General features: G+C 39.2%; 3 protein-coding genes across 3 annotated transcripts; 2 read left to right on the top strand and 1 right to left on the bottom strand.

The window, feature by feature from the left end:
• Positions 1-1,697: 1,697 nt before the first annotated feature.
• Positions 1,698-7,144, top strand: LOC137902292 (pyridoxal kinase-like). The gene is made up of 11 exons (XM_068746374.1): positions 1,698-1,781; positions 2,167-2,221; positions 3,814-3,918; positions 4,092-4,175; positions 4,552-4,586; positions 4,690-4,775; positions 4,967-5,012; positions 5,094-5,205; positions 5,299-5,435; positions 6,410-6,476; positions 6,919-7,144. The coding sequence occupies exons 1-11, from the start codon at positions 1,701-1,703 to the stop codon at positions 7,029-7,031; spliced, it is 921 nt and encodes a 306-aa protein (XP_068602475.1). The 5' UTR covers positions 1,698-1,700; the 3' UTR covers positions 7,032-7,144.
• Positions 7,145-14,458: 7,314 nt separating this feature from the next.
• Positions 14,459-20,814, top strand: agpat3 (1-acylglycerol-3-phosphate O-acyltransferase 3). The gene is made up of 8 exons (XM_068746174.1): positions 14,459-14,636; positions 14,754-14,923; positions 15,100-15,261; positions 16,662-16,815; positions 16,921-17,023; positions 17,346-17,421; positions 17,695-17,893; positions 18,009-20,814. The coding sequence occupies exons 1-8, from the start codon at positions 14,459-14,461 to the stop codon at positions 18,098-18,100; spliced, it is 1,134 nt and encodes a 377-aa protein (XP_068602275.1). The 3' UTR covers positions 18,101-20,814.
• Positions 20,815-22,228: 1,414 nt separating this feature from the next.
• Positions 22,229-23,161, bottom strand: LOC137902455 (olfactory receptor 4P4-like). Its single transcript, XM_068746545.1, has one exon. The coding sequence runs from the start codon at positions 23,156-23,158 to the stop codon at positions 22,229-22,231; it is 930 nt and encodes a 309-aa protein (XP_068602646.1). The 5' UTR covers positions 23,159-23,161.
• Positions 23,162-24,911: the final 1,750 nt, after the last annotated feature.

Raw genomic sequence — 24,911 nt, 5'->3', positions numbered from 1 at the left:
GGGATATTCAACAGGAGCACTAACTTACTAAAGGCAAGCGCGGCGGGGGGAACACAACCACACTTTAGCCACTTAAACCACAATAATCTATGTATAATTAACGGTGTAAAGAGCCTATTTACAGGCAATTTATTCAAAAGTTCCTAAATGTAATGTTTCTTTTTCTTGTTTTCTGGACATTTTCAAGATAAAGCATTTTGGACCGCTTATGCAACAGGAACTCTTCAAAGGTTGCCATGGCGATGGACGGATGGATGGAAAGCTGGCACATACCTCATCCAATTTTTGAGCTGATAATGAATGAGTCGAATCATTTATTTCACTGCCTTTCACATTTCTGATATTTTATATTGTAGTAATGCATAAACTACTTCACTGATTGATTTTATTGCACACTTGCTTGTTGGAATTTGTGTTAGGGTTTAAATTCCATTGAAGGGTGCTGGAAGGCCCTTTTACTTTTAGTATTGGTTTAAACCTTTTAGGCTTGACTACTGTTGCTGTTACACAGATATTTCATTTAATCTCTATGGGGGGGGAATCAATCGTTCCCTAGCCTGAATTAAAGCACATGTTTTTATTGATTTATCCTTTAAGGACATCTTGTGTACCTTTTTCTATAGGCACCTTGGGTTTTAAAATTAGATTTAAAAAAGTGCAGTGACATTCAGAGTATGATTATCATCTATTTCCTAGAATAGTGCTCTCACTGCTGAAGCTCTATGTTATTTGTGCTTTTGAAGTCTACTTTCTGCTCACCATCCTGGCTCTTGCTTTTCCTATGGCTTCTTTCGGTGGTCTGCAGAGTTGATCCTTCTGTTGCATCATCTGGATTAATGAACTGAATATTTGTGATTATCATTTTAAACAATATTGAATGTCTGAATTAGTTCAATATGATTATTGTCTATTTGTAGAAACTGAGGTACTTCCCCTTGTTTGCTGTAAGTTTAATATAGCATATTGATAGAAAAAGTCCAACAAGCGCTCTCATCCTTTTAAAGTTAGTTTAACACTTAACTTGTCTGACCTAACTTTATCTTTTACTCCCTCTGCAGAGCTAGTGTTTCCTGTCTCTGACCATTTTGATTCTACTTTACACAGCATAAAAACATTAAACCTGTTCACCTTTAAAAAAAAAAACATTAGTCCTTATGTCCCCTTAAAGGCAGTGATGCTTATCTTAAGCATAATTGCAAGCAGCAATCTTTTCCATCTCGTGTTTTTGAGCCGCATGGAAAGTATGCTTTCGCGTGCCCCCTGCTGGTAACAAACTGAACTTGCCGTAGCTTCTTCCAGATGCCCAACACGACCCACATTATTTCAGATAACTGATTTACAGGCCAGTGTGAACACAAGCGTATAGTATAAATATTCAGTGGTTAATTCGAAAACCCGCCCGTTCTTTTAAAGCAGTTACGTTTTCTGCGTAACTCAGTGTTTTAAATGTTGTGTCTGGCTTGGCGCTAACGTGTCCCACATTCTTCCCTGGTGCGTGAACGCACCAGTATAGGTGTCCTTATAGCTGCCTGAAGAAAAACTAGATGTCACTCCTGGCAGCGCCGCCTCTTTTGCCCTTCGGTAATTTTCACATTAAGGTTCACCTTCTTCACACATCTTTGATGCAGCTCTAAGGGTTAGGGTTAGCACGTCCATTGCGTCGGTCCAGCACTTTTTAACACGTTCTAGTAATTGCAATAATGGATTGTCGAGTGCTATCTGTTCAGAGTCACGTTGTCAGGGGTTACGTTGGGAACAAGTCGGCAATATTCCCTCTGCAGGTAAGGAGGACTATATTTTTTTTGCAAGTAAATCCTGTAAATGTCTTGGTTTAAGCAACTATAAACTATGTTTGAAACAATATTTAGTATAGAGCGTGACTTCAAAAAGAAATTTCTTAGCCTATTAGAAACATTGCTTCCTGCATTTTACATGCAGAAGTTGAATTGATTAAAAATGTTCCAGAGTAAATGTTGTACAAGCATTTCATGGTGCAGGATAAGTCATTAGATTACATTATTTAATGCTTTTAAAATAAGAGCTGTGCATCCTTTAGTCATATACAGCATCCTTGGATCAGTGTTTTTAAAATGAAATAAAGTTTCCGGTTGGTTCCCGCGCAGCTGTAGGAAAGAAGTCGTTGCCATCTGCTTCTGCTCTTTTCAGGTCCTTGGTTTTGAAGTGGACTCCATCAACTCGGTGCAGTTCTCCAATCACACAGGTTAGCTCGATGCTTTCAAGCGGCCCGGTGGGAGATTTGTTTTGTTAATTCCGTTTCTCAGAGTGGATTGACTCAGACTCTGACCCCTGCGGTTTTGCTTGCGTCATTTTCAAGATTCAAGATTCAAGATTTCGTTACCAGCGTGCATAAAAGGACACTTAAAAACTATCTCATGAAGACAAACCGGGTTTTGCTCAAATATTGGCTTTGGGGGTATTTTATATTTGAAGTGATAATTATGATGAATATATTTATTAGATAGAATGTTAGGGTACAAGTACAGCCACACAGTAGCGTGTATTACAGTACAAGTACAGTCAAGCATCCTGTCTAAGAGGAGCATTTCAAAAAAGCCCTTGCGGTCTTGTTTCCGTTGAAAGTCCTTTGTACATAATAAGTAAGAATACACATTATAATTTTGTGTGACAAAGGTTGAACAAATAGTTCTCATGCCATTGTTCCTCTTTGCAATGTTAGTCACGGTCCGAAGCTCTAGTGCTTTGCTGTCAAAACTTTCAACATCCCCTGCTTTCTTTAACGACGGGTCATCAGTCAGGCTTTAAAGGAGAAGACTGATATGTTTAACGCACAAAGTTATTGATTTCCAAGAACCATCTCAATTATCACATCTTCTCACTCCGTCATCTACAAATCTTCACGACACTCTTGCTTCTGGCCCGCTGCCTTTTAGAAGTATTAACAATCCTGTGCTCTCCCGCTGACATGCGTCATTAAACTTATTTTGTGCAATGGGGGCAGTGAAACTGTTCACTCATTGCTCCATGAACGGAAAACAAGAGCTTCCCTACCACGAAGCTTGTTTTCTGAAACACCCACAGAGAGGATTGGATTATGAAACAAGGGTCTGAAACACCCCACAGAGAGGATTGGATTATAAAGCGGGGTCCGGAGTGCCAGAGTATGTAAAGCATGTGCTTCCAATGTGGGGGTAGGATATATTCACACAGAAACCACTCAATATATGGACATCTGCTCTTCTGTGAGCGTAAACTGCATGTAATAGTAATCCTACTTCCTGTTCAAACTCGTTTGTGTAATTCTAGCTTTCCCATTCATTTTTTTACATTTAACACTCAGCTTTCTCTCTAACACGGCTCATGCTTGAAACCTTCTGTTCAGTCTTCTCTACTTGCTGGTTTTGAGTCAGATTTCAGCTCGACGTGACTTCGCCTCCAGTGGAATTGCAATAACAAAGTGATTCTGTGCGTTTCCAAACATTTGTCGTCAGAAGAGGGTTAGAGGGTTTATTCTAGGTTAACTGCGAAAGGGGTGCAAAGAAAGGGGCAGCCAGATTACAGGGATCCCATTCAGTAAATACGGATGCCCTATTTTGCTGTTGGCACCAAATATGAGGGGGCCCTCAGCAGAGAGAGTTTAGGGAAGGAAGGAAGGAGGAACAACTCTTCCATGTCTATCCTTTGGATTGATTCGCAGCTAGGCTACAATAATACAGTGTGTTTTTTTCCCGTTTGGTTTAAGCTTTTTCCCCGTTGATCCTTAAAAACTCCAAATCCAGAGTCAACAAAATAAAAATAATATCACGTCTCTGCTCTCTCTAATGAATCCTTTAGGCTACGGCCACTGGAAGGGCCAAGTCCTGACAGCGGATGAACTGAATGTGCTATATGAAGGCATCAAGCTCAATAATGTGACCCACTATGACTACATCCTCACAGGTGGGTGGGATTTTTCTATGTTAAAGACATGTGAACCCAAACATGGTAGCATGGATCTTGGACCGTCATGATAACCACCATTTGGGAACTTGAATGTGTTGATTGACTGAGTACTTGGAGGAACTAAACTAATCTAAATCAAACCTACTTCTCTTATCTGTTTTCTTCACAAGGCTACAGCAGGGACAAGTCCTTCTTGGAAAAGGTAGTTGATATCATTCAGGAGTTGAAGAAGACTAATCCCAGTCTGGTTTATGGTGAGTGTCCTTTGTGTGCATTTCAAATTGGATTACCGGGTACCCACTATTGTTCCATTCATAAATCCATTAGTCAGTGTACAAATGAAAAGAGGAAAGCATTTTTATTATCGCAACAATTTCTGGCTTTTTTGCTGCTTTTCTGTGTATTAAACAAACTGCACATTTATGAGTTTTCAACTGTTGGAGCGAAAAACTCTCTTCACTTTAGATTTCATGAAGTAATTATAGACGCATGTAATTCTGACCAAACAGACTAGCTACCCCCCCCCCCCCAAAAAAAATCATTATCCATAACGAAAACAAGCTTTATTATGTAGCCTTAAGCGAGTGAAACATTTTTCTTTAATGTGACTTCAATGATTTTCTTTTCCAGTCTGTGATCCTGTGATGGGAGACCAAGGTGCTATGGTAAGCATACCGCTCAAAAAGTTAACATTTATGGAATAATAACCTTTAGCTGCAGCCTTTTTCAAAAAACATTTCTGTATAATTTATTTGTTTCATATTCCAGTATGTTCCAGAGGACCTGCTGCCAGTCTACAGGGACAAAGTAGTGCCTCTGGCCCACATTCTCACCCCAAACCAATTTGAAGCAGAGTGAGTGTACCAGTTCACTGTACAACATATACTATTTTGATCACTTTTGCAGCTGATTATTATATATATACCGGTAGTTTTTTATAGAACATATGTTTTGTTGAATAACTGCATTGTTTGGGTGAGGGAAGGAGTGTGTTTAACTTTTCCTCATTCATGCAAATGTGTGACTCCTGCTTGTTTTCTCACAGGGTTTTAACTGGGAAGAAAATAAACACAAAGGAAGATGCTCTCAAGGTGAGTTTACATTCCTCAAGGAACTCCATCTGATTTATTTGAAGGCAACTTGAGGAAACTGGTCCCCTCTTATTTCCCCAGGTGATGGATTTGCTTCATGAAATGGGTCCAGAGACTGTGGTCCTCACTAGTACAGAGCTGCCTTCCAAACATGGGGATGAGTTCCTGGTGGCCCTTGGAAGTCAAAAAATAAGTAAAGTATTCAACATGCTTTTTCTAGACAGAGTATGTCCTTAAAGTTTTGGATTTAACTCTGTTATTTGTATCCTATTTATCCTCACTGTAGTGCAACCAGATGGGACCATCAGCAGTCAGAAAATCTATATGGACATCCCCAAAGTGGATGCTGTATTTGTTGGAACAGGAGACCTGTTCGCTGCTATGCTGCTAGCCTGGACTCGCAATCACCCCAGAGACCTGAAGGTCAGGATGACACATTTTCAAGGGCAAAGCTGATATAATCTGCTATAATTATGTCATGGGAAATGTTTTTGCATTTATAAAAAGTACTGCATTTGCACTACAACGTTTTGGGCGTGTATATATATATTCAGATTGCCCCCATTTTCAAACGTTTCTGTCTTGGGGCATGTGTAGCGCGTTAGAGCAGGCATCCATCATTATGAGACTACAATCATCCAGCAGCCAGCGGGGGTTAGATTCAGTCTGTGGTTCTAGGCCACATGTCTTCCATCTCTCACTTCCCCATTTCCTGTCTCATCTTGGCCTGTCCTGTCATAAATTAAAGGAAAACAATTCAAGACTATTTGTAATTGAGTTGTGCGCACATATGCAAGTTGTTTGTCAGTAAACTCAAGCTCAGTGAAACACACCTCAAGGCGTATTGGCATCAAAACGGTCATTTCCTCCTCCATAAAGTCCTTCTTTTCTTTTCCTTGTTTGACTCGCATGTTTCCTTGCTTTGCACCGTTTACATTTATGTAGAGATCACAAGATTATCACGCAATGTCCTTGTAATTATCTTTCCGACAGTTTCCTCAGGCTTACTATTTTCACACTCTTCTTCTGGTGTCGTGCTTTTACTGGAGCAATTGAACCCTAACCAGAATTACCTTCAATCACATTTAACCATCTTTGCACTCAAACTTCAACACTGGTTATTAACACATACATCTTCGGGGGGGGGAGAGATACTTTGATACTGTAGCCAGGACAGAAGTCGGAACATGGCAGATTTCCAGCCTGGCTCTGCTTTACTTTATTTGGCAACCACTAATGTTCAGAGTGGCGGACAGGTCCACCCAGGCTCAGGGTCTTGGAACTCTCTTGGCTGGCTATCAAAATGATGTGATAAGAGACATGAGCCCGTCAAGTCCTGGCTCCATTAAAACTTCACAGGTTCACATTTGACCTTTTAATGTTTTTGTTTTCCACAGACTGCCTGTGAAAAGACTCTTTCTGTCATGCACCATGTCATTAAGAGGACCTTCACTTACGCCAATGGTATGTCTGTGTTTGTTTATTGACCTCTGTTAGTAATATAGTCTAAACTTTCTATTGATATCTTGGACATTCTTGATCAAAGATTTTCTGTATGTACGATATTGTATCTATCTCTATGTATTGATCGATCGATATTGTAATTAAACCACTAGCATTGCTTGGAGACAATGAAGGCACGTCTTAATTAAACATTATAGTTTCACCATTTTTAGGTGTTGAGTCAGTTATACGTCAAAATGTGCCAACGGAATGTTTCTATTTCAACTGGATGTAAAAAGCCAGACTAGTTTCTCAGTTGCCAAAGTGATAACACTTTAGTATTCATCACTTTCACAAGGCCCACCCCCCCGCATCCCCTCCTCTCACTTTAGAGAGCAACGTAGAGAAGGTGAAATAACCACCTGATTTTTGTCTTCATCAACTGTTTTTTTCTCTCAATCAGAAATGGCTGGCCCGGGGAAAAGGCCAAGTCCTGCACAACTGGAGCTGAGGATGGTTCAGAGCAAAGCTGACATAGAAAATCCTGCCATTGTGGTTGAAGCTAAGGTTTTTTAGAATTTTTCACAGTGAAGACGGTAATATTTTGGGAACATGACACCATGCTGGTACAAACATACAACCACACACACGTTGGATTTTCATTGTCTCTCTCTGACCAGACGAGTCGGCAGGATTTGTTTCATGTACATTCTACTTCCTGACTGGAATCACTGCCATATATGTTTGTAGTATGGCCGAAGTAGACACCATCTATCCTTCGACAGAAAAAGGATTTTAGCCAGTGGTGTTTATGTTAGAAGATAGCGTAAGTGTAGTTGAATCCTACTTATCAAATAAAGTAATGCTTAAAAAATATACAGGCTCATTTCTGTAACGCTAACTCAAAAATACAAATACAATGAGGTCCTTCACTTTAAAAAATGTTTTTGTAAGTAAGGATTGCTCACGGTACATAATAAGCACATTAACATATATTTAAAAAATGTGTACATTATCAGAAGTAGCACAAAATGCAAAAGAAACATTCTACTGAGTTTCTTTAAATTGATGTCAGATTGACAACCTGTCAGTTTAGTGAAATACATATAAAACAAAAGTATGAATGAATGCAATGTGCTTATAATGTACTGTCTCATTGTGTACTTTAACTTATACATGCATATTGGATGTAAGTGTATTTTAACTCCCACAAAATGACAAATGCCTTATGCAATTTATGTGTGTAGTCTATACAGTCACTAACACAGGTTGTGCACTTAGTTTTTCTGAGAATAAATTATAAATCAAATGATAATCCTGTAAGTAATGATAATGTGTAAAGTTGTATTGTCTAATTTTCTTTGCATTGTTTTCTCGACCTTGCAGAAATGTAACATGTTAGAGCCATGTTTTTAACATCTCAAATTGAGGTACTTGCACAGATGATCATTAAAATATTTACTAATGTCTGTTGTTGTCATGTCTGAAGAAGAGTCTGGATGGGAGACCTTGCTGTATAGCAGCCTTAAGAGGGTTACGAGGAACATCGAGGGTTGTTTTTCTGTACCAATGTAATAGTTAATCATTACATATAGCTGATGTGTTAAGTGCCAAACTTCGAGCTGCTGCTCTGTTGTAGAGCAAAGTAAGAACTGAACTATTAAATCCTAAATCTTTTACTGTAACTGTGTTGGTGTCATATTTATTTAGACTGATTTCCCAGTATTTGAGGTGATTTTTAAATGATGATTACAACCGTCTCATATCATACGCCTTGCAGGTCAAGTGTCTGCTGGAGCCTATCTCAGCTGGCTATGGGCTAGAGGCGGTATACACCCCGGATGAGACGCCAGCGAATTGCAGGGCCATATGAACCTAAAATCATGAGAATAAGTTCATGCTGAGTAAAGGTTAAGATGACAGGATTAAAAACTGCAAAAATACATTATAATTGTGCTATGTGAAGATTCCTACTACGTACGAAAATTAAAAGTGAAAGCTAGTTCTTTCAAATACAGACTGGGAAACATGACTTGATTTTGGTTTGTAATAAAATGTGTGTGTGTATCTGCCTAACTGTAACCTGAAAACGGTCATCAGAACACATTTTGTTCATGGGAAACCAAAAAAGTAGCCTGAATGGGGAAATTGCATCTTTTTCTCATCCTCGAAGTTACCTAAATGTTATCTGCAAACGTATCAGATTTGATCAAATAAGGTCCGGTAGGTTCCAATTCATGCTGCAGTTGTATAAAAATACCAGCAGAGGGCGAAAGAGTATAAAGGTTTTACAGAATGCGTAAGTACAATGACACTGGCTGTGGAAGGTTGAGCTTTAGAAAGAAGAATGAAATGTATAGTAAAAATAAAATCAGTGCTTATACGTTATCATTCATGAAATTAAAAAAAAGTATGATTTAATATATTGTGTGTTTAATGAACTGCAATTACGGGATAAATTATTAATACTAATTTAATTGTCAGCGTTATAGCATTACAGCCATAGTTGATGGCTGACTGAATATTTAGGGTTATCAATACATGCTATAATTATTTGAGTAACGCAAAAAAAAAACTTTATTTAAAATAAAAACATAAAAAATAATTGATAGTTAAAATTTGGAAAAATGTGTTATGACAATTTATTTCTTTTTTTTTTAGATATTTAGATTCGATATATGCGATAGTTCAATCTGATACGGATAATAGGGAATCAGTAATATACGGTAAAATGCATAATTTAGGTAACTATATATTATTTTACTTTTTCCTGTACTTTAACTTGTAATATATTAAGTGCTGAAACGTGTTGTGCAGGGATTGTATCGCATTTAACAAATTGCTCTGAGTGTGAATGAGATCAGACCGGATGTGGGACACGCTACCTTCAGATGGCTAAATGTGGGGCTTTAACCGACTAACAATAGCGGTCTGACAGCACGCATCAGCGCTGTTCGACCGTACGGCGTTTCAGTTAACTGTCGGAAGTAAAAAGGGGGCTATTCAAGACAGTCGTTTCACTCTTCCGACGGCCGGAAACCAAGGAGGAGGCAGAACATCTTCCGACTCACCAAGTGAATAATTTCCAGGTAACCCCGGATTACCGTTAACTTCTACTGTGACTTGCTAGCCTTAGCGGGTCGGGCTAGCATAGCACGCCGTAAATGTGTGGAAACGGGTCAGTTCACTCTCTACGTGTGTTTGAAAGTCATCACTCATTAGCGCATTGGACATTTGAAATGGCACATTCCTGGATTGTTCTAAAATAACTTTACACTTCTTTAAAAAAAAATAAAAAAAATGTTTAGCATGCTAGCCACGCGCTGTTAGCAGCTCCACTTGCCCTTGTCCGGCTCGGCAGGTTGAGGTTCACGTCACCTGGCGTTGATTTCTAAAAGGTCTATTATACATGCACGCGCGCGCGTTGGACATAATAATGATCTGAAGCCTATGATCGATTTATAACAGATCGTATGTGCCAATTTGTGAAACGGTACAGTTCGATTGTCTGAATTGTCGCTTGTTGGACTTGTCGAACGATAAGATCAGTCGCTGGGTGGGCACAAGGTGCATGCTAGCTAGACACGCCGGACTCGCATGTGTAGTTCTCTTTATGGGCCAAGCTAGGTACATATAAAAGTGTCATGCAATATGGCTAAATGAAGTAGATAAAGTGTATCCGCATTCATTTTGGGAGAAAATGGCATCGCCAGGTGTCTGCGCCTCACTATGACGTCACGTGGAGTTGGTTCCAAGTCGACGTACGATGTCGAACCACATCGGTGAGGTTACTGGAGGCCACTCAAGTCCGAGGCTCTTCCGAGCCAGAGCTAACTTTGAGCTAACTGAGCTAACTTTGAGATTGTTTTTTACCAGCGACGTGAACACAGCGTGACAGGCAAGTGATATTCCTGCAATTATTTCTGCTATTTTTTCTGGGCAGACATTTTTTATCCTCTGTTTACTGCGTACTGGCGCTTTGTTAAAAGGTTATCAGTTCAATTGTTCACGTTTATTTAGTGTTACAGCCTTTAATTATTCGTCTGTCGACATGTTGTTTTCTTAATATGTCAGAGCTTTACTGGAAATGGATTGACTATATGTATTGACTAATGGGTTCATTCATTCATTCATCTTTTGAACCAGTGTCCGTTACCGGGTCAGGGGTTGTGCTGGAGCTTATCCCAGCGGTCAACGGGTGAGAGGCGAGGTACACCCTGGACAAGCCGCCAGTTCATTGCGGGGCCTAATTAGGTCCACGCTAATATTTTAATACCACTTTGTTAGTTGTGAATACGCCAAGCATTCCGTCAAAGGGAGACTCGCAGACTGCTTGATATTACAGTACTAATCATTGTTTTAGGTGTTAGTTAATACTTAAAGTGTATTTATTTTACCTGATAAAACAGTGGCAAATAACTAGGACCTGTAAAGCCAGTTTGCTTGTTTAGATTCTGACAGAATGAACCCCTGTCGGTGTTGAAATCGACCCTGACACATGCATGTGTGCAATGATACTTTAATGATCCTCAAAGCCTATCTGGTTATGTATTATAGTTGCATATGTCACATATCGTAATTGAATAAATTGCTTGTTTAAAGTCCAGTGACTCGAATATTGTAACATCATATGTTTGTCAACCCTATCAGCTGTCGGAGATAAGCCTTTATCTGGGCGGTGCCATCTTCACCTGTAGTCATGCGCTAACGTCTAATCTTTAGGGCTGTATTTAACAGTTGCGCTTTGTATTTATAATCGGCATTGCATGCATGTGCGCGCACGTCTTGTGCACCTTCTAACAATGTGACATCACATTAACGAAGATTTCTGCCAGACGTGTTTCAGTAGGTGATTACAGAACTAGGCGGGATTGACTGGATGGTTTATTTAGCTGCCTTTGGGTTGATAATGACTCAAATCCACCGAATTAGTAGTGTAGAAACATGGGGAAAAGTGAGCTTTTCATAATATGAGACCTTTAAATGCAACGTTTTTGGGTTGGGGTGTCCAGTAGGAGTAACAAATCTATTCAATACTCAAAGTAATATTCCGAAAGAAAAAAAGGACACTGATGATGAAGATAAATGTCTGCGTTACAGGGTTCGGGTCCATTCATCCCCAATTTTACTTTGTCAAAGAGCAGAAGCAGAGCACACGACCAAGTGATCAGCTATGTCTTTGCAGTAGTCACCTCAACCTATGGTAGTACTAGGTATTACTCACAGATGACCAATAACAAAGTGAAGCCACACGTTGTGTATTATGATTGGTTATTTAGGTGTAGCAGGTGCCAATTAGCTAACTCGGCCGTCGTATGAAAGTGTTCATGCTTGTTTAGTGATAATAGAACGTGACGTATCCGGGGTGCCCATAGCCTGCTAATCGACCATAATCTGATTCACTGGATTAGAGAGTGCATGTGCGTCCCTCTCTAGCAGTGATGCATTTCTCAGTATACCGAGCAATCTTTGGTGGACTAGTGAGAATCTCCAGCGGCCTTTGAGGATTTTTATGCTTGTGTGATCCATTCTCTTTGGTCATTTCTCTAGTAATAGGAAGCTCTTTGGTCATCGTTCAACTCTGGTTTTGATTAGACAGTCCGTCCGACGGGATTCAGCTGTGTTCTTGCTGTCATCGTCATAATCTCCCTTTGATTTGGTGAGATCATGATGATGAAACTGAACAACCTGTGACTGACCACTGCGCTCCACAGGGCTATTCTTTGCAGTTTTTATTCTGGTTTTGATTTGGTGAAGTACTAGGAGGCAAAATGCTGAACCAGAGTGCTGTGATGATCTTCACTGGGATCTGTGGGGCGTTGGTGGTCACGGCAATGGCGTACTATGTCTACTGGTAAGTTTAAAAACTTGGAAGTGGTGTGAGCAGGCGACCAGATGGACCGTACCAGATTCATCAGAACTTGTCAAAGAGAGAGAGAGATGTCAGCTAAGCACCCCAGGGCTTAACTGTCCAGACAATTTAAAGGTTTAGAATAAAAATGGTGTGTACCTAGCCTGTGGCTAGTGTTGCCTATTAAAGTTGATGTCTTCATAATGTATGTTGGCACTCATTTTTCATATGAAAGACGCCAAGCAAGCACTGGCCATTTGTTTGCATTGAGCTAGTTTGAATGGATGCACGGCAGAAGCAGCTGCCCAGCCTTAAGCTGCTTTAACCCAGTCAACAAGTCTAATCTATTTTCCAGGCTGAGCGGGTGTTGCAGGTGGGCCCTGCACCCAAAGGGAGGTCGACCTCTCCTGACTGTGCTCAAAGTGAAACACAGCGTTTCTTTATTTGAACATCTTTGAGTCAGTTGAAACAACAATGTAAGGCAAAAGCAGTCTTAAAAAAAAGAGGAAGCATGAAAACATGCAAGTACATTTTCTGATTCGTACGGTGTCTTCACATTATTATTTTATGTCTTTCTAGTTTTTTTGTGCCTACTCCAGTGGCGTTGTAGTGTTGATCCAATCAACACGGCTAATAGTTTAGAGACATTACCTTGTTTATCTGTTGACATCAGATTTAGAGAGAGGCTTGCCTTGGCGTGTTCAATTGGTTGGTTGTAGAATTACAGTGCACTGCTGTGGTGGTTTATTTTGTGTTTTTGCAAGACCCAAATCCCATTGTACTCTACCACTATTTTCTTATTGCAGTGAAGTCGAACAAAAATATGTTTTTTTTTTTTTTTCATTTAAGATCTAAACAAACAATTCCTGTGTCTCTGTCTGATAATGATCACTTGAATTGACTTTTAAAGAGCATCACTAGAATGTTTACATCTCATAGCAGCAGATAATTTATGAAGAGTGTAAGAAGGTTACCATGGGATTTTAATATTTAAGAAAAACATTATACACATTATGCACTCTGTTGACTCCGTGATTGTCTTCAAACTGGAGCAGAAAGAAGTGCATGTAGACGAAAATGAGGACAAAGTTTGCACAGCATGCGTGTAAATCTGTTGGAGTGATCCCGCAAAGAGCTGCTACTTTTTGCAATTTAAATTGTGTGATCATCTGTAATGCCAGCTTGTTAAAAAACCCAGATGTCATAAAGTTCTTGCTGCTTTTAGTAAATTTTGAGTCTCCACAGCTTGATTTTAATGAAGCGCTGATATAATTTGATACAATCGAAATCATCATTAGGCTTGTAGATATTTTATTGTTCTTCCTCGTCTACGTAAGAGTTGAGCTGAGTTTAATATATCTTACGCTATCGAAACACACACAAACATTTAGAGGTTCAATACCTGATATTCTTTGTCTAACAATTAAAATGTAAAAAACTAATAAACAATTTGAAGCTGTCTGGAAAGCAAGCATTTCTAGTTTTCCACTATTCGTTTCGGCTTTCTGAATTTGCATTCTGGGGTTGTTAAATGTTACTTTATTCCTGACCAGTAGATTATACAACAGTCTATAAATGTATGTATTGATTAGCTGTTTACTACCATCTGACTTCTACAAGAATGCTTTTACAAGAATGCTGTAACTCACCACTGCCTCAAGACACTGAAGTTACTGGAACCGCAATCTAAATGTGCAATATTGTACCCCCCCCCCCCCCCCCCTGTGTTCATTCTGATGGCTACTCTGTGATGGTAACTGTTATTTTTAACAGTAATTCTTGTCATCATTATTTAATGTGACACTTATTTTCAACATTTTCAAAAATTCGGGACACCGTACGACGCTCTCTACCTCTGTTCTACTGTCTTCACCAGGTCTGTAGTATTGGCTGAAGGACCGTGTAAGCGCGGCTTGTAAAAGTATCCACCGTGGTAAGAAACTTTACTCTCTTTCAAATTCTGAACCAATATTTGTCCAAATTAAACCGCTTTTTTTTTTTTTTTTTTGCCTCCAGTGCTGTATCAGTCTCTAATATTTTTAGCCCCTGCTCTTATGCCCTTTGAGTTCCACATCTTTCATCAAAATACTCCTTCTCAGGTTGGTCCTGGTGTATCGAGAGGAGCCTATTCAGCTCTTCAGGCTCCTCAGCCATGGCTCTCCTGGCTTACTTGAAGAGTCTGTTCATCCTGCAGTTGTTGATGGGATTTGTGTTTGTGGTGAGCGGCCTCATCATAAACTTCATTCAGCTCTGCACCTGCATCCTCTGGCCGATCAACAAGCAACTCTACCGCAGAATCAACTGCAGGCTCTCCTACTCCCTCTGGAGTCGTGAGTAGATATTAGTGATATTTCAGCAGGATGTATGAGGATGATGATGTCGTCAAATAATACTGTAGTTCTGACATTAAATGCCAGTGCACATGATGTGTTGTTGCCTCTGTCCAGAGTTGGTGACGCTGCTGGAGTTTTGGTCGGGCACAGAATGCACCCTATACACCGACCAAGCTACGGTGGACAAGTTTGGCAAAGAGCATGTCATCGTCATCCTCAACCACAACTTTGAGATCGACTTCTTATGTGGCTGGACGATGTGCGAGAGATTTGGCGTCCTAGGGGTCAGTAATGCTGCAAAAGCTCACTGTGGTTCTTTTGGCTTGAAAGAAAAGATACTCAACTCCCTATTTTTTTTTTTTTTTATGAATAGATGGATAGTTCTGATGATGATGTGAACAAGTTGCATCCAGAAATTCAAGTGAATCATTATTAACGCATAGCTTTCCTCATTTTTCAGAGTTCAAAGGTGCTAGCCAAGCATGAGCTACTGAAGGTCCCTCTGATTGGCTGGACCTGGTACTTTCTAGAAATAGTCTTCTGCAAAAGGAAGTGGGAAGATGATCGAAATACTGTTTTCAAAGGCCTAAACAGGCTTAAAGATTATCCTGAATGTATGTGGGTAGGTACTCGCCAGACATACTGTTTGTCTGTCCTCTGGTAAATTCAGTTTTGTGTATGGACACGTTTTTATAGCTTGCCTGTCATCTTTGCTACGAATAATTACTGCACTCACTATAACGAGTACAATAGGACAAAGGACAATTAGAAACCTGACCTGCAAAGCCAGTTTTAGGTAATGGTTTTGCTAAATCACTTTGCTTTTCTTGGTTGCTGTCATGTTTAACTAACCTGGGACCTTGCTACAAAGATTAGCTATTAATTTAATGCGGACATAATGCTCAAGAATACGGAAAATAAGGTCCGTGGTGTGGTGAGCTGTATTTGAAGTCAGTTTAGGTTTCAGAGGGAAAACATACGAGGGGCTCCAGATGCTGCCCTTTGACAAAAATGTTTTTAAGAATGTTCATCTCCGTGGCGATCTCCATGTGTGTTTTATCTGCTGTGAGACCTAATGAAATGAACTTTCCCCTGTATGAGTTGCTTTGTAAAGCAAAACAGCCCCCTCCCCATTTCAATGTGGAAGTGGCTTATATTCACGCAGTTTATATCTGGCCTGTCTCAGAAAGTGGGTTTAACAAACTCTGACTTTAATCCTGAACTGTGAAATAGCCAGCACTAATGGTGACCTCAGAGACTTCTCAATTCCAGGATAATTAGATCAACAAACTCCAAAGTATCTTCACTCAGAACTAAGCATCTGCGTTGGGACTGAAAAAAGGGGAAGAAATGGTTTTCAAAGATACTATGATTCGGGGTGAATAGCGAAAAATCTGAATACAAGCGAATGTGGATGATGATATTTAGTCAGTAAAATTCTACTTCAACATTCTGCTTGTTCCTAAAACTTAGTTATAATGCATGTTTGCGGTCCAGTGTGCAGAGCAATGTGTAACTTTTATTATGTCTGCAGGGGATCTTTGATGGCATTTCATTCATCATGCAGTCTTGACTTTACATATGATTATTTTGCCTGCATGAGTTTCATGTAAATCCCTTTCTGGAACTGAAAACCCAGATAATTTTCTAAGGAAAACGGTCCAGTTTTCATGCTGCGGTGCTGCACCTGTACTGATACGAAACTGAAGGTGTGAAGCAGCCTCTGTTCCAGGTTAACCTGCTGAGATTAGACAAATCTGCTGGTGATCTAATTAACCTTAGGTCAAGCATTAGGCCACCACTAAGAACATGTTTGATTGGTCAAACAAATTAAAAAACGGTTTCATACACGTTCTGACTGAGATAATATATGAGCTTTATTTTAGCTTAGCTTCACACCTGAGCTCTAATTCAACCCAGCAGGAGTGGCATAGTGGACAGGATGAGAGAAAAGATGTCACCTCAAGGCAGTGATTCTTCTGTATTGGCCCGCGTGTTAAAACAGTTCTCCTATCTCCATAGTTTCTTCTGTATTGCGAAGGCACCCGCTTTACAGAGACGAAGCACCAAATCAGTATGCAGGTGGCAGAGAGCAAAGGCCTTCCCAAGCTCAAATACCACCTGCTACCCCGAACCAAAGGATTCACCACCACACTGCAGTGTCTTAAGGGCACAGGTAGTTTTACTCACACACAAGCACAACCTCATCTTTATAAAAATATATATATACATAGTTTAGTTTATTTTTAATTGTTTATTTTGGTTTTTTCCTTTCGTACAGTGTCCGCTGTGTATGATGTGACTCTCAACTTCAAAGGCAACCAAACTCCCACTCTGCTGGGTATCATTAATGGCAAAAAATACGAAGCAGACATGAGCGTAAGGTGAGTGCCTCATGTTTGGGTAAATTATTTTACTGTAATAACCCCATTACTATAAACTCTGTATATAACCACAATTTTTCACAGGGTGTAGGTGAGAACAAACATATGTACCTAATGGGAAATAATCAATTTATATGTGATTTTAATAAAAAAATTCATGAAATTTCAGACATGCTTTGTGACCCTAAAAGTGTAATAAAGCTGTACCTCGTTGGTGGAATCTGACACTAGAAATAACTGTTACTGTTGTTAATATCCATTTAAATGATTAAGTATAACTTACTCTTACGATTTGTGTTGTTTTTTCCTTCTTCCTTCCTAGGCGGTTCTCTGTGTCTGATATACCAGAGGATGAGCGAGAGTGTGCCAACTGGCTGCACAAGCTCTACCAGGAGAAGGTAGAAAAGCGCTCATTCAATCTACTGTCAAATATCAATATGACATAGCTACATTAACGTTCACTCTCTGGCACCCATTGTCACTTGTTGCATATTCAGTTGTCATTATTCGGGCACAATATGGATGGTTGGTGTCGTTTCTAAAGTACCATTGAAGTATAAACTTTGACACAATTCATCTCTGAAACTGGTGGTATTGATTTTTCGTTCTGACTTTGGATTGCATCCTTTACTGGCACTGGAATACAGGATTCTTCTTCTTGTTGTACTCAGGATGCTCTGCAGGAAATTTACAACAAGGAGGGCAAGTACCCCGGACCCACAATAGTTTCACGCCGCAGGCCGTGGACGCTGTTGAATTTCTTGTTTTGGGCCACGCTGCTGCTTTCACCTCTCATCAACTTTGCATGTGGCGTTGCTGTCAGTGGGTCCCCCCTCCTCATTATTGGCTTTATCATCTTCCTCATCATTGGTAGGTAAACTATGTACCTCTGGCCTTTTAATTTGACATGTGATGCAACCATATGACGCTATCAGTTATTATCAGATGTTTTAATTCTTCTCATTTGTTCTCCTCTTCCTTACAGCCTCTGTAGCTATTCGCCGCCTCATCGGGGTCACCGAGGTGAAGAAAACAGGTTCCAGTTACGGCAACCAGGGGGCCAAGAAACAAAACTGATATCCCCACCCCCCTTTTCTCCGTGCGGCCATGTCTGTATGGTCGCCCCACGGTGTCTCACCCTTTCCCAAATCCGTTCTCCTCCCACATTTGAGGTCATTGAGTCAGTTCAAAGAGGAGATCCAGCTGTAAGAAGAATAATACAGACCAGTGTTTGTAGCTACCAAACGGTCTGCGGTTACATGGGCCCATTTCCTGCTCTGAGTGACCATCTATTTCCTGTCACCGTCATCGACCAGTCAGGGTGTGTTGACACGCTCATTCCTCTTGCTCACAGAACACAAGATGATCCTTACCTTCTTAATCTTAAAGCTCCAAAGGAGGCGTTTATCTGCAGCTGAAATCTTACAGGACATCTCCATCCCGCTATCTTTCTTTTCTTTTGTACCTCAGTGGGACTTGCAATGGAAACCGGTGTCCTCGGGCCCAGCCTGGTTTATTTAGTCATTTCACACAATATTTTACCATTTCACTTTTTTTGTCTGGCAGGCAGGTAGTTTAGGTTTTGGTTTAACGTCACACTGTCACTTCTGCTTTCACCCCAGTACAATATAGAGGAATTCATTGTTGTCCACTATGCTCAAAATGCTGTCAAAGCATATTTTGCTGCTCAATAGCAGACCTGGTTTTTCAAGTAATTCCTGTGTTACTCTGGCTAAAATACTAATTCCAAAAATGTTTTACAAAACAAAATAAACAGAATTGAGTTATTTGCAAGCAAACTGTGCGAAATGCTAACTGTTGTATAAAGTGTTATTGAGTCGATTTAGGAATATTTGTTCCATCACTCAAGCTTACCTTGTAAATGACTTCTTCAATACAACAATTAGCAAATTGCAGTCTTCTATTTTATTCATGATTTAACCAATGTCCCAAAATGTTTGGGATCAGGCTTGTAAATTTTACAGTCAGGAGAAACCATCTGTCATGAATAAATATTATGAAGGATGACCACATGATTGTCTAAAAGTCCAGTTGTCTTTCACATATCAAATTAATTTTAGCATTAGCAATGGAATTAACTTGCGACCATTGTATGGGCTCAGCAGCAGAGGTCTCAGGACAGTTATCTCAAAATATACTCCCTCTATCATATCCAGGGCAAGATAACTCAAGGATTAAGAAGAAGAAAAAAATAATTTATCGTGTCATGATTTTATTTAACTGCCCCATGAACATGTCATTTTGAGAAGCTGGTGTCTTTTAAACAGCAAGGGCTCCAAAACTGTCCTCATCAACAACACCAATCATCTGCTATTAATGAGGACAGTTTGTAGCCCGTAGCACACCCACAGGTTCTTTCTTTCAGTTTGCTTTTTTCAATGTCTCTAACAATTTTCTTTTGTTCGTCCTGAGGACTTTCTGAACTTGCTAAATTAGATTTTTAAAACATAAATGGAATCTCACCTGTTGTGACGTTGGCTCAAGTGGCATTTATAATCTAACACTGAAGCGGTTCAGTCACACCACCTCTCCTTCCTGTGTTGCCAGGCCACACTGTTCAGCTCAATGTGACCGTTCTGCGTCTGCTGTTGATTGCAATGGAGCCAGTTGGTATATTAATTTGCTCTTCAAAAATAGACGTAGTAATGATGTTTCAGCCTTTGCCTTAAATCGAGCTTGCTCAGGCAAGGGATTGCTTGTTCGCTACCCCTTTAAAAACAGGACCCGCTTCTTACCTCAATATTATGTTGCATCCATCCTCCTGCCATGACAGTGCATCATGGAGTAGTACGCATTCATTTGGTTTGATTACAGATGAATGAGCTGAGTGATTAAAATAGTAGTTTCTTATGTTTTAAGTGCAGGGCTAGAAAAGTGTGTTTTATGTGTTAACCATTAAAGACCATGTGCAGCAGAGTAGAATTTCAGAATTGACCGTCCCGGAGATGATAATTATAACAATATGAATTTGGCCCCAGCAACCAACGGTAGCAAGACATTAAGGGGATTATTTTTATTTTTTACATTTTCCCTGTATTACACATATTTTGAGTTGCTTATTTATTGTTTTGATGAGTCATCACTGCTGCTGAGGAGCGAAAGGTCATACATTTCTTTCTTTAGAGTTCACTCAACCCAGACAAATTTCATGCAAGCCTTAATAGACAGCGCTGCTTAATTTTTGCGTGAAAGTGTAGGCACTAACTGAACCCCGGTGGTAGTGAAGAGTTTGAATTGAAAGATACCATCGGGGAGAGCAGCAAGTTGCAAGAATTAGTTGCCCAGTGACTTGTCTTGAAGATTAAACATTATTTTAAAAGAAATGAGAATCGATAGTCTATTACAAAGAACTCTGTTCCTAAGTAATTAATTAACTTTATTTTTTTACAAGACACGTTGAGTTGCTTTTCCTCAAATATCTGTCCGCTTCTTTAGCTTTTGTCAAGAGATCTGTTTTATTTAACAATCATTCATTAAAATAATCATGAATCTTAATGCAAAAGCAAGTAGGATTCTAAGAAACTAAAACTAGTATTTGGGTAAAAGAAATGTATGCTGAATGATTTCTTTCAGTGAAAAGTAAAAATGTAAAGTCCTTTTTTTTTCTCCAGATTTCTCAAATGAATCAAAGAACGTTTAAAATGTACTTGGATTTCCCCCCCCCCAAAAAAAAATCCGTAATTATTCACTTAGTTGCATCACTGGCATTGGCTGTTGTTTAAGATTATTCTGTTTTTGATTCAAACACTTGAGAATATTAAAGGATGTAATCACAAATCAACACTTTGTCTAGGAATTATTTGGATGCGTGTTCTCTGGATGTTCAGCAGAGCAGATAAAAGAAAGAAAGCTCAGTGTGTCACCAAGGCTGCAGATCCACATCAAACGCGTCATCTTCTCTCCTCCATCAACAGCCATGTTAACAGAGGAACATCATAGCGGTTGCTGAGTGTAATTACTTTGTTGAAAGTTGATTCCCCGTGTGATAATTACATTTCGTAGTTTATCTTAGAGGAAGTGATTATTACAGGTAAGGTCAACTGGACTTTGGCTGCTTGCCAGAAAAGGGCAAGATAGTGTGTTAACTTGATGCATTTTTCTGAAATAAATATTGTTTATCAAATGTAACGCAAGAACAAATAACTCAGCATTGGCATTTTTAACAGAGAAAAAGGTGGAAGAATGGATTCTCAAGGGCTGCAGTGCACCGACATGAAAATGTATCCTCTTGAATTCAATTCCTTGAAGCTGAAACAATTCTGAGTCTAAAGTGTTATCGGTCTCCTTCGGTAACCTTTATTTAATCATGCAAGCTAATTGAGAACTATTTCTCATTTTCAATGAAGACCTGGACCGAATGTACATTAAGGACAACGTTTCTTCCCCGATGGAAACATTAAGATACCTGTTATGTTCCTTTAATCCCTCGACTCATCCCATCCTTATTATTTCCTCGAACATGCTGTGAAAGCAGTTGTGTAATTGCTAACTGGGCTTTGAAGAAATGTTCTCTTTAAAATGAGACTGAAAGAAAAAGTCCAATCGGGGAACTTAAATATTCAAGAGAAAACTGCTTGACACTGAGTAATTCAATAATTTTTCATGTACCGGTACCTGACAAATAGACAATGAACCAAAAAAATAACTTTAAAGTTGCCAGAAAAGAAGAACACAACCTTATCTATTCGAAAATAAATGGCATTTTAAAATTGAATAAACAGCACTGAAAAAAGTCTGTTTACGCACACACACACACACACACACACACAAGAAACATGAAAACAAACCAAGAATGATCCACATGACATGCACATTTAAAATGTTGAGTCACAAATAAATTACAACTAAACATAATAATTTGAACCAACGTGATATGTCAGTGAAGTCCTTTTGGAAATTGTTGTAAAAGCCTACAGTTGCATACGGTACACAGATTACAGAGGAACATTCAGTATATGTAGGTTGATAAAAATGACCAGATCACAGAGGAAAGTAAGCGAAAGTAAGTGTAGTTTCAGTCGAGCCTGAAAGTGTAACCATGGTTAATTACTGCAATATCCCTGAGAGAGTTTTACAGTTACCAGGTAAACAGAACATTTAAGCACATCCATTCATACATTTGAACAACCTGCAAATGCATATGTATAAAAATAGATTTAATTGATCAAGACCTCATGATGTTTGTTAAATAAATGCATGTTTTCGACACAACACACTATGAATTCGAATTCTTATTTTTGTCAAGATTAAACCATAGATCAAAGGATTGAATAGTGGCGGGATAAGGAGATATTCCATTGCCATAAAATGTTGTAAACCTTGTGATAAGTGTTTCGAGCCAAACCTCGTGTACACAAAATCAAAAAGCAAACACGTAACAAAGATGATTAAACATAAAAAATGTGGCAAACATGTTTGCATAAATTTGCTCCTGTTCTTTCTGGATGCTCGGCACATTCTGATGAGCTTCATGTAAGACCAGGTGACAAAAATGACATGAGAAAGATAAAAGGAATAATTAAATGCTGGGATTACTTTATTTGCAATAGATTTTGAACAAGCGAGATTACCAATCAAAAAATTAACACAGTAGATTTTTGGTATGTGTGAACCACATAATCTTAAAGTTAATGTTGATATTGTGCTAATGAGCATCAGACAAAATGGTAGGAGCCAAGAAACAAAGATTAGCACCGAAATCCTTTGTCTAGTCATCACCAAGCGGTACACCAGAGGTCGACATATAGCCACATACCTGTCATATGACATTAGTACTAAAATGGACACATCAGCAGTTACCGAGGAATGCAACACAAAAGCCTGAAGGAAGCACCCGGCATAAGAAATGACATGAGTGGCAGACAGAAGATCAATGAGGAATTTTGGATAAAAGCCCAACGTCCCATACAATGAATTGATGCACATGTTACAGAGGAAGATATACATGGGTTCATGAAGATTTGTATCAAAAATGACTGTCACAATTATGGTCAAATTCACTAGCCAAATCATACAGTAACACAGTAAAGTGAGAGAGAAGAGAGTAACTCTGTAGTTGGCTATGTCGTTCAATCCTGAAAGAGTAAACATGGTAATTACTGAGGCGTTATCCATCACAAGGTTATATAGTTTAATGTTTTCTACACAACAATACAATAATACCACCTAGAAGCATTTACACAATCAAATGTGTGGAAGGTGACAAGCACTCTATGCTGTGCCTACCTACACCTGACCCAGTGTGCTCACATGCCTTTATGTTGTCTCATGGCAGTGACAGCAAATGACGTAATGCACATGAGACTTGAAACTGATTACTGATCCTGCTCTCATAGTAGAGTGGCAAGAAAAGAAGTGTATGTGTATGTGTATTGCAGTAATTTATTTATTTATTTACTTATTTATTTTTTTTGTATTTTTTTTCTATACCTTGTCTGCATTTGTGCTCAACAGTGACAACATACATAGTCAGTCACTGTTAGAGTTCTATGCTGTTATTTACAAGGTGGCCTTAGACGGTCGAGAACAGAGTGGGAGTCATCGACAATGTTTGTGTTGAGGCTAGCAATGAAGAAGTACAGGGGAGGTCAGAAGGAGGTGCATTGTGTCTTTGTAGATCTAGAGAAAGCATCTGACAGGGTGCAAAGAGAGGAACTGTGGTACTGCATGAGGAAGTCTAGACTGGCAGAGAAGTATGTCAGAGTAGTTCAGGAAATGTATGACAGTTGTACAACAGCAGGTAGTACAACTAGTAGCAGTGTAGAGGTGAGATGCACCAGGGATTAGCTATGAGCCCCTTTTTATTTGCCATGGTGATGGATAGATTAACAGATGTGGTGAGACAGGAAGCTCCTTGGAATATGATATTTGCAGATTACATTGTGATCTCAAGTGAGAGCAGGTAGAGGAGAATTTAGAGAAGTGGAGATCTGCTTTAGAAAAGAGAGGAATGAAGGTGAGAAGGAGTAAAACAGAGTACCGGTATATATGTGTAAATGAGAAGGTCCCAGTAAAGTTCCCTCAACAGTGCAGAAGGCGGCGGGTGAGGCCACAATATAAAAATATCTAAGGCAAACCGCTACAAACAAAGAAACGAACCTGACTGAACAAAAATGACCGGCAACAGACGAATTGACAAAAAGACATGGAGATATATAAAAAAAAACACTGCAATAAATAAAATATATACGTCTGCACCCTTATTGTAATTACACAGTTGTGTTTGAAGTACAACTGTAAATAAATAAATAATGGATACAATTATTATCCATTGAAATGTAAGACAGTCAAGACCACTCCCACTCCCTGGAACTTACCGCCCACATTCATTCCTTTGTGCCATCGTTATGATAACGTCACTACCTTGCCTGATCAAATCTTGTCCAGACAATGTACTTGAAGCATTATGTCTATTGTTGGCTCTCTCTCGTTATAGCAGTTGTGATTAATGTTTAAGGCACATATTGTTATATGCCTTAGGCTTAGAATGTTCTATTGTTGTCTGCCATATTTATATTTGATTATAGAGTGAGCTAGAAAAACACTGAGAGCCAGATATCCTCCAAGCAGCTCATTCCCCTCCTAATTGGATTTACACCATGGTGATCTGGATCATCATCAAAACGTTCTAAATTGATTTATTTATACACCAACCATGAAAAGTAAATCAGAGTTGATGTGTATTTGTAACTGATTTTTGAATCAGTAAATAGGGTTTTCAAATTTCAAATTAAATATTTTTTACTGACTCCATTCTGGATCCGATCTGGGTGAAATTCAATGGTAAGACAGAAATCCCCACCCTGCATGACTGTCAAATTCCATAAAAAATGATCAATTATTATCCGAGATATTGAGAAACAAATTT

Source organism: Brachionichthys hirsutus, chromosome 12 (assembly GCF_040956055.1).
Source record: "Brachionichthys hirsutus isolate HB-005 chromosome 12, CSIRO-AGI_Bhir_v1, whole genome shotgun sequence".
In the NCBI taxonomy this organism is placed as follows: domain Eukaryota; kingdom Metazoa; phylum Chordata; class Actinopteri; order Lophiiformes; family Brachionichthyidae; genus Brachionichthys; species Brachionichthys hirsutus.
This window is presented reverse-complemented; position numbering and strand designations above follow the sequence as displayed.